At 36.4% G+C, this 14,616-nt stretch overlaps 1 protein-coding gene across 11 annotated transcripts in view; it reads left to right on the top strand.

The window, feature by feature from the left end:
* Nucleotides 1-14,616, top strand: part of MBTD1 (mbt domain containing 1) — a 68,411-nt gene that overhangs the window by 28,441 nt on the left and 25,354 nt on the right. For 6 of the 11 annotated variants that reach the window (XM_061174974.1, XM_061174972.1, XM_061174965.1 and 3 more), the window contains 3 exons: nucleotides 3,971-4,110; nucleotides 5,384-5,498; nucleotides 6,075-6,160. In XM_061174974.1, coding sequence (XP_061030957.1) covers nucleotides 3,971-4,110; nucleotides 5,384-5,498; nucleotides 6,075-6,160 — 341 coding nt within the window. Of the gene's footprint in view, nucleotides 1-3,970; nucleotides 4,111-5,383; nucleotides 5,499-6,074; nucleotides 6,161-13,932; nucleotides 14,037-14,616 lie in introns of those variants that run through there. The other 5 variants (XM_061174973.1, XM_061174968.1, XM_061174967.1 and 2 more) reach the window with 4 other exon arrangements.

The following is a 14,616-nucleotide window of genomic DNA, read 5'->3' as shown; positions in this document are numbered from 1 at the left end:
AACCAAAATTATCCTTGCTCTAACTTTTGTCTTTTGGTCTTAATTTTGATTTTTAAAGGTACACAGAATGATTCTAATCCCTGTTACAAAGACATCTCTTCCCATCACACTACAACACTTATTTCTAGTGTGTCTCTAGGACACACTAAGTAAACCTAATTGTTCCAGTCATTTCTCATAGCATCAGTAATTTAATTCATCAGTATCCTGCTCACTTTCTTCTGGGAATACTTCAGATTATGTGGTAGTAGGGTGACACTTGTCCTGATTTGCCTGAGACTGTCCTGGTTTTAGGATTAAATGTCCCACATCCTGGAAAAGGACCTCAGGCAAATAGTTGGTCACCCTGTGTGATTAGGACAGAAGGTAGTTCAGCTTTTATCTCCTTTTTTTAGGACACTGTGTTTCCATTCAGGCCACCAAAATTGCTTTAACTTTTTTAAAACTAATACTGAATTTAGAAATAACTGAAACCACATGAACTAGACCAATTTAAATCAATCTTGCGCTTTTGCTGTTGATTTTTTAAACCCAAGGTGTTAAGACTTTAAAACTCTCCATGTAACCTTTTTCTTACTAAATTTTGGTCTTAGAAATATTTTATTCCTAATTCTTTCATCTAATGTTGAATGCAGTGTCATCTGATGGTCATTTGCAGATTTTATAATAATGCCCTGTAAGTCATATTCTAGTCTTTTTTTTTTTTTTTAATTAGTTTCCTTTGGCCTTTAATGACATTGGTACTTTTTTTCTTTTTTTTTTTTTGCTATGTTGGGTCTTTGCTGCTGCGCGTGGGCTTTTCTCTAGTTGCGGCGAGCCGGGGCTACTCTTCGTTGTGGTGCGCGGGCTTCTCATTGGGTGGCTTCTCTTGTTGTGGAGCACGGGCTCTAGGCGCGGGGGCTTCAGTAGTTGTGGCACTCGGGCTCAGTAGTTGTGGTTCGCGGGCTCTAGAGCACCGGCTCAGTAGTTTTGGCGCACAGGTTTAGTTGCTCCGCGGCAAGTGGGATCTTCCCAGACCAGGGCTCGAACCCGTGTCCCCTGCATTGACAGGTGGATTCTTAACCACTGCACCACCAGGGAAGCCCTATATTCTAGTCTTTTGATTAAAACGTTGAGCATCTAAGGGCCTGGTACAGAGTCCTGCAGATCATATCAAAGAACTTAACTTCACTTATCATGACTCACTAGGTGTGGTCATCCAACCAGTTAAAACCTACCTAGGTGTTTTCTACTTCAGCTTGAATTTCTCAATCCTTACTGACAAAGCTACATGAGAGATTTTATCAAATGTGTTAACTCCTGTTAATATACATCTTGTCGTGGTTTAGTTATGATATACCAGTCTGGTAATCTTATCACAAAAGGGAGCTTTATATGTGCCAGACTCTGTTTTACAGATACAAATAGGAACAATATAGAATAAACTCCCTGGTGGAGCTTACATCCTGGTCATGGGAATTCTAGTTTGACATGTTCAGTTCTTGGCAAAGATATACTGTCCCCTTGGGATCGCTTTTTTTTTTTTACCTAGATGATCCACAACCCCTATCTTATACCACTCACAAACCTTTTAAATAATCTGTTCTAGAATTTTTACAACAGAAAATCATTCAGGCTTTTTTTCCCTTAGACACCCTTTGTTTATCTCTTATCCTCGGCTTCTTACATATTTTCCATGATTTCTCATAATTTGTTATGAGAACTTACTGGTTAAACTGTAAGTTCCTCCAGTTATAACTGGTTAGATGGAGATTTGAACCCACTCAAGCAGTTGTTTGCTATGTTATCTTTTTTCCCCCAACTTTACTGAGGAATAATTGACAAATATAATTGTATATGTTTAAATGTATAAATGTCTATAAATGTGGTGATTTGATATACATGGATACGGTGGAATGATTACCAAGATCAAGATAATTAACACATCTGTCACCTCACAAAGTTAACTGGGTGTGTGTGTGTGCGTGCGGTGTGAGCACAAGATCCACTCTCAGCAACTTCCAAGTATACAGTACAGTAGTGTTATTAACTATAGTCACCATGCTGCACATTAGATCCTCACAACTTACTCTTTTTATAACTGAAAATTTGTACCCCTGGCAACCACCATTCTATGAAATGGGCTTTTTTTTTTTAAGATTCCACATATAAGTGATAACCGTACACTATTTGTCTTTCTCTTTCTGGCTTATTTCACTTAGCATAATCCCCTCCAGTTTCGTCCATGTTGTCAGAAATGACAATATTTCCTTCTTTTTATGACTGAATAATACTCAATTATAATGAATAATATTCCAATTTAATGAATAATATTCCATATATATGGATACCATATCTATCTGTGTATCTATCTATCTATCTATATATATACCACATTTTTTTTTTTTTATCCACTCATCCATCAAAAGACATTTAGTGTGTTTCCATAACTTGGCTATTGTGAATAATGCTACAATGAACATGGGGGGCAGATATCTCTTTGAGACACTGAGTTGCAGTCAACTAATTTTTGATAAGGGCAACAAGAACACACAATGGGGAAAGGATAGTCTTTTCAGTAAATGGTGTTGAGAAATTTGATATCCACATGCAAAAGAAAAACTGGACCCCTATCTTATACCACTCACAAAAATTAACTTGAAAATAGATTAAAGACTTAAATGTAAGACCTGAAACTGTAAAACTCCTAGAAGAAAACATAAGAAAGAAGCTCCTTGACGTTGGTCCTAGCAGTGATTTCTTGGATAAGACCAAAAGCACAGGCAACAAAAGCTAAAATAAGCAGTGAGGTTACATTAAACTAAAGAGGTTCTGCTCAGCAAAGGAAACAGTAAATTGAAAAGGTAACCTGCAGAGTGGGAGAAAATATTTGTAAACCATATATTTGATAAGGGGTTAATATCCAAAATATATAAAGGACTCATACAACTCAATAGCCAAAAAAGCAAATAATCCAATTTAAAAATGGACAAAGGACCTGAATAGACATTTTTCCAAAGAAGACATGCAAATGGCCAATAGATACATGAAAATGTGCTCAACATCACTAATCATCAGGGAAATGAAGATCAAAACCACAATGAGATATCACCTCATACCTGTTAGGATGGCTAGTATCAAAAAGACAAGAGATAACAAATGTTGAGGAGGATGTGGAGAAAGGGAAGTCTTATAAACTCTTGGTGGTAATGTAAATTGGTAAAGCCATTATTGAAAACAGTATGGTGATTCCTCAAAAATTTAAAAATAGAACTATTGTGTAATTCAGCAATCCCACAACTTATGTATCTTTTTTGAGCTTCACTTCTTATTACCCTGTTCTTCTAATTCTGCCTTTCAAATTATTGTCCATTATGCTAATTTACAAAAGAGACCCAATAGTGGTTAGAGTTTTGTTGCCCTCTATTATCAGTTAATAATAGTGCACGTACCTCAAGCGTTGAACCTATCCTGTTTCTCTCGTCTCCTGAATATAACTTGAGAGAATCCTCATATTGCCTTTAGCATTTTTCTGAGTTGGCCATTTTTATGTTTCAGTCTTTACAGTATTTTAAAGACCTGTGGTGCACTTTGTATTAATCTTCAGTTGTGTTGCACTTTTTTTTATCTTTTGTGTATAATCCTTTCAAACATCAGAGCTTATAATGTCTGGCACAAGGTGAGCACTAAGGAAATGTTAGTTGAATCTAACTTATATTTGCTTGTGTGTCTTTTGACCCTTTTTAAAGCCTTTTCAGACCTTAAGCTATTGTCAGACCTTCTGGAGCCTGTAGCTGTGATATCATTCCAGTCTTTCCCCTACCTTTTATTAGGTTTTTATATCATTTATGTAACAGATAGAAGAAATTTTCTATCTGCTTTAAAGAAATTTTTAAAATTAAAACCTTTAGATAATTGAAGAAATTATTAAACTGTTAGATGAAAATTGGTTTTATTATATGATCATAACACCATTGTTTCTGTTAATTAGCTACCTGTGAAATGTGTGGGATGGTTGGTGTGCGAGATGCTTTTTACTCTAAAACAAAGCGTTTCTGCAGTGTTTCATGTTCAAGAAGTTACTCGTCAAACTCCAAGAAGGCAAGCATTTTGGCCAGACTTCAGGTAACGGTACAGAAACCTTCTTATTCTTTATATCTGTTATTTCTATGGCTTTCACTGTTTATCTGTCATTTGATTGTGATTCGCTGCACTCCACCTTTGCCCAATTGGCCAGTTATCATTTTATACCCCACATTTTTAAGAAATATGTTCGTTCTATAAAATTGAGTAGCTGTTATAAATAGAGAAGGCATACTATCCAAAATAAACTATGAATTGTTTGTGTCTTTTTTCTAAATAAGTATAAATGTAATAAACATCTTTTTATATACATGAATTGAAGCCATTTTTCCCCCTGGTTTTCTTTGGAGTTAACATCAAAGTAGAAACTTTCAGTGTTGGGAGGGGGAATGATTTACCCTTTGGTTTTATTTTTCCATCATCTTTGGTTTGTATTTTTGATTGCAACCCATTTGATACCTTGACCAAGTGTATTTGGTTAATCCAACTAACTTTTTGGAAAAATTCATAATACAAAAAGAAAATCATCTTTCTGTAAATGTACGTCAGTGCCTACAAAATGACTGGAGATTTGACCATTTGACTAAGTTATTACTATTGTAGCATATAAACAACTTTTTAAAGGCATCACATAACTGATTTTTGTAATATATTTTATTTGAATGATCACATTTTTCATATTCTTCTTTACCTTATTGTGATCATTGCATAGCACTGAAAGGATTATTTAAATTCCCCAGATTAAGGAAATACATCACTTAGATGTATTTCTATATTTCAGATAGACAGTACCTAAAGATCCTGAGCAATGGTCTGTACCCAAATGGATGGCAGTTTGTCACACTGAATTTGGCCCATGATCATTTTGTCATTGATCTTTTGCGTTAGCGCTAAAGGTATAAACCTCAGTCACTTGCTCTTTAAACATTAAATTATCTTTTCTTATATGAATAGCAATGCTTGGCAACCTGCATGAGTGAATAACCACTGGTTTTATCTAGTATAAGAAGGAATGAATTATCCACCACAGCCTATATTTTAACATCTTATGGGATATAATTTTTTATTAACATATTAATTTGCATATTGCTCTTTTAGTCTGTGCCAGCTCTGCTACCCATATTAGGTATCTACATTGTAGCAGAACTCCAGAAAACATTTCTCATGTTAAAATTCCTTGTATGTTTCCTCTGCTTTAATAATTTTCTAAACCCTCGATGTTTACTTAAGCAGAATGAGTAGTATGCAATCAAGTTAGTTTTCAGATTTGGGGGTGGGGGAATGAGAAAGAATCCTATTTACTTAACTCTTCTTGTTTTAGGGTAAGCCTCCAACAAAGAAAGCAAAAGTTCTTCAGAAACAACCTTTAGTTGCTAAACTAGCTGCATATGCTCAGTATCAAGCTACCTTGCAAAATCAAGCAAAGACTAAATCAGGTAATATGGGTGAATGTAGTGGAGGTGAAATATTTGCTACTGATTCATCTAGTTTTAATTAATAACATTTTAATTTTGGATTCTGTTAACTAAGCTATTTCTGTACTGTATTTGCACATTGTGACACTGGGCTTCCTGATAGTGGTTTTGGTTTCAGTAAATTATTCTAGAATAGAATAGTGTTCACAAGTTATGGTGCTATTAGGTGGTGGATACTGGATAGAAATCTCATTGAAGTGCACGGTAACAGCTGCGTGGGAATAAAGCACAAGAGCAGCCAGAACAGCATTTGTTATCCTGAAGGTATCTGCTCTCCGCTGTTCTTTGTTTCTTATAACTGGAGAGCTCTTGCCTCACTTCCCAAGGAGCATATGTTGTGTATAGAAGAGTTAAACTGCTATTTGTTTGCAAATATGTTATATGCTAAAGTTCATGTTTATTTAGAGAAGTTCTGTCTTTATAGAAAAAAACTTTCTTTAGAGGTGATAAATTAAATTTGTGTCATTTCACATTTTAAAATAATAGCCTTCTTACAAATTTTAGAACTGTAATATATCTAACTTTATTTTATTTCAGTAGCAGTCTCCATGGAAGGTTTCAGCTGGGGTAACTACATCAATAGCAATAGCTTTATAGCAGCTCCAGTTACCTGCTTTAAACATGTGAGTATGGAATTTCTCAGTTTATATTGAAATGCTTAGTCATTGTTTAAATCTGAAGGCACAATAGCATTTAAGCATCTTATCCTTAGAAGGTCTTTATTTTATACGTTGTAATGGAAATGTTTCTTTTTTTATTAATTATAGTACTATGAATAGTTACATAACTTCTCTAAGTTTTATAAGTAAAAGGTTCCTATAAAGACATTGCAAGTTGAAATTGTTTTAAATGGGGAAAGGCACTAGTCTCGTCCAATTTTTATATTAAGTTGAACCATATAAAATTGCTGGTTTTGTGTATCAAAAATAGTTGTATATTGGCAGTCATATGGTTCAACCTCATAGAAACCATCCATCGTATATGTTACCTAAATTTTTGTGATTTGACCTAATAATTGAGAAAAGGAAAGATCTTCTAGTTTTGTTTTGTCTCAAATGTAAAATCACAAAAACAAAGAAGGAACTATTAGTAATACAGTATCGTGGGCTGAAATGATCTTTTGTGAGATGTTCTTTTTAACAAGTAGTGTCACAGAACATCTGAAGTAATTGAGAGTTATGTTTAAAATGTATCTATTGATAAATTCTTTCCTTTTGATTTCATTCCTTTTGATTCAGTTATCTGTGATTAATTCTCTTCAGTACTTTTTTTAACCTCACTGTAAGTTTAATTTATATTTAAAGATTCTGTCTGCTACTGATCATGTATAAGAAGGAAAGAGAATTTGGAAAGTTAATGAATGAAATTTTGCGTACACTTAACATATTGTTAACTTAGAGCTTTACTGTTAAATAATAGCATGTGAACAAAACTGAGCTTGAGTTCTTGCTGTGGAAATCCAAATGAATTTTAATTCATTCATGTCCAATAAAGGACGTTGATCAAGGCCAAACATATTAATTCAGTGGTAGAAATATGAATTAAAGCTAAATTCATTCATTTGCTAAGTTTTCTTTCTTAAAAGTACAGGTGTTAAGCCCTTAGTCGGTGGCATGCTGACCATGCGAATCAGCCTAAGTGGAATCTTAGATACTTTACCTTAGTATACAGTAGCTGATATATTTTATTGTAGTGTTGATAGTAGTGTCACATTTATGAGATATATTAAATACATGGCAACAGCAGCTTTCATGAGAACTACAAAGCAAGTCTTTAACTCTCCTCTCTTGAGATAGTTCTTTTTGGTACTAGGAAGATAAGAATTAGATTAAGTTCTCAGTTATAATAACTCTTTCATCCCAGATTCCTGGAACATTTGTCTGTTGTCTCCTTCTGAGTACCCTTTATCTCTTTTCCTATCTTTATTTTAATATTTTGTTTTTTTAGGTTTTAATATCATAAGCCATGTTCACCTATTTTATATAAGTAGTCAGGATATTTTTTAAAATAACATTTCAAAGTCCCAAAAGTATAATATTTTATTTCATGTCCGTATCTTTGAATAGTAATACTATGTTAAAGTTCTTTGCAAGAAAATCTCTATTATAATGAAATTGATTTTTTTCGACTTTGCTTTTTTAAGATTAAAGTGTTCTATCATATAGAATAGAGCAGCTAGCCTTAGCTGTATGATTAATAATGATACTGTGGGACCTCCTGTTTCTCATTCAGAAGCAAGGTATCTGTCTCCCAGTGCCTTCCTGCTCCACTCATCTTCCTTTACTGCCTTCTCCTTACCATATAGGAAACATTTTATACTGGTAATGTCTTAGTATATTTTAGTACAAAATGAGTTTGCTTTGTTGCCTTAACCAGCATTTTTATTTGAAGTCATTTGGTTTAGGAGGTCAGACTTTGTGCTGTACTTGATTTTTGTCCTTTAGAGTTGACTCTTCATGGTTTTCCCCCTTGGATAGTTTTTGGGGTCTCCAAGGAGAATTACTGGCTTTAGCTTTAGAAAACCTATTGCCAGGAGCAGCTGCAAGCACAAGGTCCTGCCTTGAATCATCAGTCTTCTAATCTTCTAACACTTGATGCCTGCTTTAACACTGATTCATCTGTGGGGCCTCTTCCTCCACACTCTACACCTGCATTGTCTCCAACTTGAGCGCAGGTTGGGAGCCTTTCCCTGCTCCTAGGGGATTCTTTTTTCAAACATAATTTTTTAACACATTCAATCTGTGGGAATTTCCTAGCAGTCCAGTGGTTAGGACTCGGCGCTTTCACTGCTGGGACCCAGGTTCCATCCCTGGTTGGGGAACTTAGATTGCGTGGCACCGGCACCACCAAAAAAAAGAAAAAAAAAAATTCAGTGTGTACATGTAAACAGAGCTGTTCTGGTTGAACCAGGATTTGGGGGTGGGGGTGGTGTCACAGCTTTGACTGCCTTGCTTCTTTAAGGTAACTCAGCCTCTTCTGCAGTAGGGACCCCAGGTAAATATATTTTCCAGCACTTAAAAATGACAGTGATTAGTTCTTAAACCATAGAATTTCAGTAGAATTCCTCTTTTCCATGGTCTGTCTTTAAATTTCTGGGAAGTTTCTGCAAAGTATATCATAGGACAATATTCTCTTTGAATATTGCTGTAATTGTGCATAATGGTTTATACTTAATCACTCAATTACAACAGTGTTTGACATTTTTTATAATTATCAGTGTAAATGGAGCCCAGTTGTCATTAAATATATCTACTTAGAAACCTGTATATTATGATTGCTATATATCTGATGCAACTTTCATTTCATCTAGGTGGTAGTTTTCAGACTTTTTTTTTTAAAGCATTACGATTCCCCCATTCCCTAATAAACATAGCTAGCATAAGGGGAAGTTATACTGATCGGTCTGGCAAGAGTAGGGTGGTATGGCTAGAGCCTTGGCCCCTGACCCTTGGCTTTCCCTTCTTTGGCAGTCTCTGAGGTTGGAAACCACTGAATTAGGTTAATACCATTTTTTAAAAAATTTTTATTGGAGTATAGTTTATTTACAATCTTGTGTTGGTTTCAGGTGTTAGGTAATATCATTTTTAATTAATCCTAAATCATATGGTCACAAAGCTGTAAGTTATCTTAAAAATCATCTAGCTCATCTACTCCATCTCTTATTATAAATGAAGAAACTCTTGCTACATTTTTCAGTAGCTGGATTGAAATTTTCAACTTTGGGCTTTAACCTGCTTTTTCTCATGCAGTTTTTCTTATTTGTTCGGTTTTTAACATAGTTTTGAATTAAGCCCCTATAGGAAAACCCTCCTGTGCTCCCCCTTTACCTACACAACTCTACCACACAGTGCTGCTGATACCAGATGTGTGGGTTTCCGCACATCAGGCATTTCTCTGACACCAGCTTGGGTGTCCTACAGTTTAGTTCAATTATGACACTGTCTGTCTGGAGTTAGCATCAGATCCCACACTTACGGACTCAGTCCCACAAGACTGCCCCCACTTCAGACACCAGTTGCAAATCCCACATTGTCACCTCTACTTCTGACAGATAGCTGTAAATCAGAGTTCCCATGCCCCTTCCTTGGGTTTGATAATTTGCTAGAATGGCTCACAGAATTCAGGGAAACACTTAGGTTTACTGTTTCATTATTAAGGATATAATAAAAGAGATGAACAGTCAGATGAAGAGATGTGTAGGGCAAGGTATATGAGAAGGGGCACAGAGTTTCCATGCCCTCCGAGGTGTACCACTCCCCTAGCACCTTTACTTATCCACCAACCCAGAAGCTCTCCAAATCCTGTGTATTGGGATTTTTATGGAGGCTTCATCACATAGGCATAATGGGTCATTAACTCAATCTCTAACCCCTCTCCCTTTCCTGGAGGATGGGTGATGGGGCTGAAAGTTCCAAGCTTCTAATCATAGTTTTGTTTTTTTTTTAATAAATTTATTTATTTTATTTATTTTTATTTTTGGCTGCATTGTGTCTTTGTTGCTGTGTGCAGGCTTTCTCTAGTTGTGGCGAGCGGGGGCTTCTCTTGTTGCGGAGCACGGGCTCTAGGCGCGCGGGCTTCAGTAGTTGTGGCTCGTGGGCTCTAGAGCGCAGGCTCAGTAGTTGTGGCGCACGGGCTTAGTTGCTCCGAGGCATGTGGGATCTTCCCAGACCAGGGCTTGAACCCGTGTCCCTTGCATTGGCAGGCGGATTCTTAACCACTGTGCCACCAAGGAAGCCCTCTAATCATAGTTTGATCTATGTGGTGACCAGCTCCCATCCTGAAGCTATCTAGGGGCCCACAAAGAGTTGCCTCATTAGAACAAAAGATACTCTTATCACCCAAGAAATTCCAAAGGATTTAGGAGGTCTGTGTCTTGGAATTAGGGTCAAAGATCAAATATTAAAACAAAAGATACCTCTAGTACTCTTATCACTTAGAAAATTACAAAGGCTATTAAGACCTCTGTGCCAGGAGCAGGGCCAGAGACTAATACATACATTTTTTTATTTCACAGCTTCTAAAAGTAGCTTTTAGCCTTATCTTTACTAACTGTGGAACAATCTCCAAAATACTACTGCAGTATCACATGCCAGTTAGGTTCTCTACGTTAATGAAATTCACAGACTGTTTTCTCCTATTGACAATTTATGTTTGAACCCAGGAGAGTTGTTCTGTGTATGCAGAACATTTAGCTTTAAAGCATTCTTAATTTTTTTAATATTATAGTCTTTTAAATAGAGGCACTCCTGTTCCCCATTATTTGCCTTATAAAATCAAGTACAGAGAGTTCCATGGTGGCCTAGTGATTAGAATTCCGGGCTTTCACTGCCTTGGCCCGGGGTTCAATCCCTGGTCAGAGAACTGAGATCCCACAAGCCACGTGGCATGGCCAAAAAAAAAAATCAAATAGAATATGTCTTTCCTAAGCATTACAGCACAGGCCAAAATGTGCTAATATCAAATGTACATGAATCATAAAAAGCTAAAATCATATTCCTTTAGTTATGTATTTACAGACTTCAGATTTCTTTTGTTTGGTACCTGGCTATATACTCTGGTGTCTTGTTGATACTGTCATTGCCAAAACCAGAAATGTAATCATTCTACTTTTTTCTCCCTTGAAAATAGTTGTAGTTAGGTATTTTTTAAAAAGGTCCTTTGCACACATGCGTGCCATAACTTTAAAGCTGAGTTTACTATTTCATCCTTCCTCCACAGGTATCACCTTGTATTGCTTACATGATGTTTTCTAATCCTCTCTTTGGTACCAGACCTGTATGCCAGCTGTTTTGAAGGGGATAAGGTTATCCATATTTCTTTGCAACACATATTACAAGTATATTTTTGGATTTTAAGGACAAAAACAAAAGCCTTTTTGTTTGCGTATGTGCGGTAACAGTAGCTTATAGTAAAACTCATGATTTATTTCTCAGGTCTGTATTTATTACTAAAATAATCTCTTTCAAATAAAATTATTCTTTGTTTTTTTCCCTAGCCTTAACCATGCATACGTAACTCCATTGAAAATTGAAAATAAATGTGATTTCACATCCATTTTAACTAAAGTTGGAATCTTCAGTATGTCATCCTAGATTGCAAAACTTCTTTCTAATGGAAATAAAACTTAAATTCGTTTCTGGTACTTGTTAGTACTCCATCCAGTTTAGCTATTATGAGTGTTGCCACAAAATAGATTCTCTGCAGGAAAGCAGTGGACTCTGATGTAATAAAAATCACCTGTTTTAAGGAAGACCTAAATAATCTAGATTATTTTCATTTGATACGTTTTTTTTAAGTTATGGGCTGTTTTATGCCTTTCAAATTAGTAACCACTGCTTCCTGTCTCTTTTTACATACACTAGCATTCCCTCATTCTTAATCTTACTTTCACCCCAAGCATCCCATTTTACTTTTGAACTTTCCTTGTACTCCCTATCCCCCTGTTAGCACCACTCCAAAAAGTATTGGGATGACCAAAAAGTTCCTTCGGTTTTTAAGTAAAAATAAGAAGACACATTTTTCATTTTCACCAAGAACTTTATTGAACAACGTATTCACTGTTTTGTTCCACTACCTTCTGCCATTTTTTCAGGCAACTTCATAATTCCATCTTCCCAAAGCTTTATCTTTTTGAGCAAAGAACTGTTCCAGCTACCTTTTAGTCTTCCAGGGAATTGAAATTTTTTCCATTAAGAGAATTTTGTAAAGAGCGAAGTAAGTAGAAATCCAAAGGTGCAATGTCTGGTGAATACAGCGGATGAATCAGAACTTCCCAGCCAAGCTGTAACATTTTTTGCCTGGTCATCAAAGAAACACGTGGTCTTGCATTATCCTGATGGAAGATTATGCATTTTCTGTTGACTAATTCCGGACGCTTTGCCGATGCAAAGTGCTGCTTCCAGTTGGTCTAATTGGGAGCAGTACTTGTTGGAATTAACCTTTTGGCTTTCCGGAAGGAGCTCATAATAGAGGACTCCCTTCCAATCCCACCATGTACACGGCATCACCTTCTCCGGATGAAGACCGGCCTTTGGTGTGGTTGGTGGTGGTTCATTTCGCTTGCCCCACGATCTCTTCCATTCCACATTATTGTACAGTATCCACTTTTCATCACCCATCACAATTTGTTTTAAAAATGTAACGTTTTCATTACGTTTCAGTAGAGAATCCCATGCGGAAATACGGTTAAGAAGGTTTTTTCCACTTAACTTACGTGGAACCCAAACACCAAAGCGATTAACATAACCAAGCTGGTGCAAATGATTTTCAGTGCTTGTTTTGGATATTTTGAGTATGTTGACTATCTCCCGCGTGGTATAACGTTGATTGTTCTCAATTAATGTCTCAGTTTGATCGCTGTCAACTTCAACTGGTCTACCTGACCGTGGAGCATCATCCAGCAAGAAATCTCCAACACAAAACTTCGCAAACCACTGACACGTTCCATCAGTCACAGCACCTTCTCCATACACTGCACAAATCTTTTTTTGCATTTTTGTTGCGTTTTTACCTTTCTTGAAATAATAAAGCATGATATGCTGAAAATTTTGCTTTTTTTCTTCCATCTTCAGTATTAAAATGGCTACACAAAAATTCACCAGTTTTGATAAGTTTTTTTTTTTAAGTGCACACTGATACAACAGCTGTCACAATACAGTCTAACAAAATTGTTTCAAATGAAGTTAAAGACAACTAAGGGCTACTAGAGCCATCTTATGGAAAAACTGAATGAACTTTTTGGCCAACCCAATAGATTCTGTTATCAAATCAAAAGGTGAGTGGACTTTCTGGGGAAAGAGGGAACAATTTTTTTTTTCTGTTTCTACTTCCTATCAATTCTAGCAAATAATACTTAGGAGTTCTAATTTCTTTCTAGTTAATTTCCTATAATGTTTTCTCCCCTTTTTGGCCAAATAATAGTCTGTCTTTCTCTACTAGGTTCATTTTAGTCATCATAATGCCTATTAGTCAAAGTATTTTAATGGTGGCTTTTTGTATATTTGCCATATCATTATTAGGATCAATAATAGTTACCTACGTGCAACTTGAAGGCTAACTTCTGCCCACTTAAATTCTTTGTCACTGCTGAAGATTGTGATTATCAAAAGTTGTAGGTTGTCAGCTCTATGGAGGGAAATCTGTATTTCTCCCATAAAGCATCACACGTACAGTGTGTCAGCCCTCCGAGAGTCTAAATACTAGCCATCTGAGCTGTTGGACTATCTGGGAATATTCTTAAAGCACAGAAAAGTAAGAATCCCACCCAATTACTTTCTTACAGATAGACAGTCAGGTGGAGGTTATCATACATTTGTGTTGGGGAGCCCTCAACATTTGGATTTGGCCATGTCCTGCAGGACCTGATGACAGCGTACCTTGCAGGGAAGGAGAGTCGCTCCCAGATAGCCCTCACGAGTGGCCCTGGAGCAGGAAGTGGTGAAGCAGATCTTCCTGGTTTGGGAGGAGCCTGAGGTGGACCTCTCGTCCTGAGTCTGGAAGGTAAATTTGTTGTTACCTGTAAATTATGGTTCTGCTAGTTCATGCTATGCCAATCCAGACTTTCAGAGGTATCCCTCCTGCCAGCAAGAGAAGACAGATGACTTGGATGAAGATGGCTCTCAAGCCCTGGGTCATTTAGTCTTCCACACTTAAGAATATTCATTTTAAACAAAAGGGCAGATATATCTATGAAATGACTTTATTATTTCAACACATTGAGCACATGCTATGCGATGACTATGGTGCTCTTTTTTGTTTTTGTTTTTGTTTCTTCATTTTTTTTCTTAGAGTGAACCATATGGATTGGTTTAAGAGGGCCTAGCAGAACCACAACCTTACAGGCAAGAACAAATGTCACTTTCTGCTACTTTCTCCTATACCAATCCAGACTGTAGGGAGCAAAACATAACATCCCCCACTAAAGTGAGCATTAACTTTATTTTCTAAGTGAGCATATTGACACATTCTCTTTAGTAAAATGTGACCAGAAGTTATTTTCTCCAAACAATTGTTAAGACTTAAAGAAAAAAGTCAGTATGACATTGTCACATCTAGCTCAAAAGGGAGTCAGTCCTGTATG

This window comes from Eubalaena glacialis, chromosome 19 (genome assembly GCF_028564815.1).
Source record: "Eubalaena glacialis isolate mEubGla1 chromosome 19, mEubGla1.1.hap2.+ XY, whole genome shotgun sequence".
Lineage (NCBI taxonomy): Eukaryota > Metazoa > Chordata > Mammalia > Artiodactyla > Balaenidae > Eubalaena > Eubalaena glacialis.
Note: the sequence above shows the minus strand (reverse complement) of the source record. Positions and strands in the feature narration are given on the sequence as shown.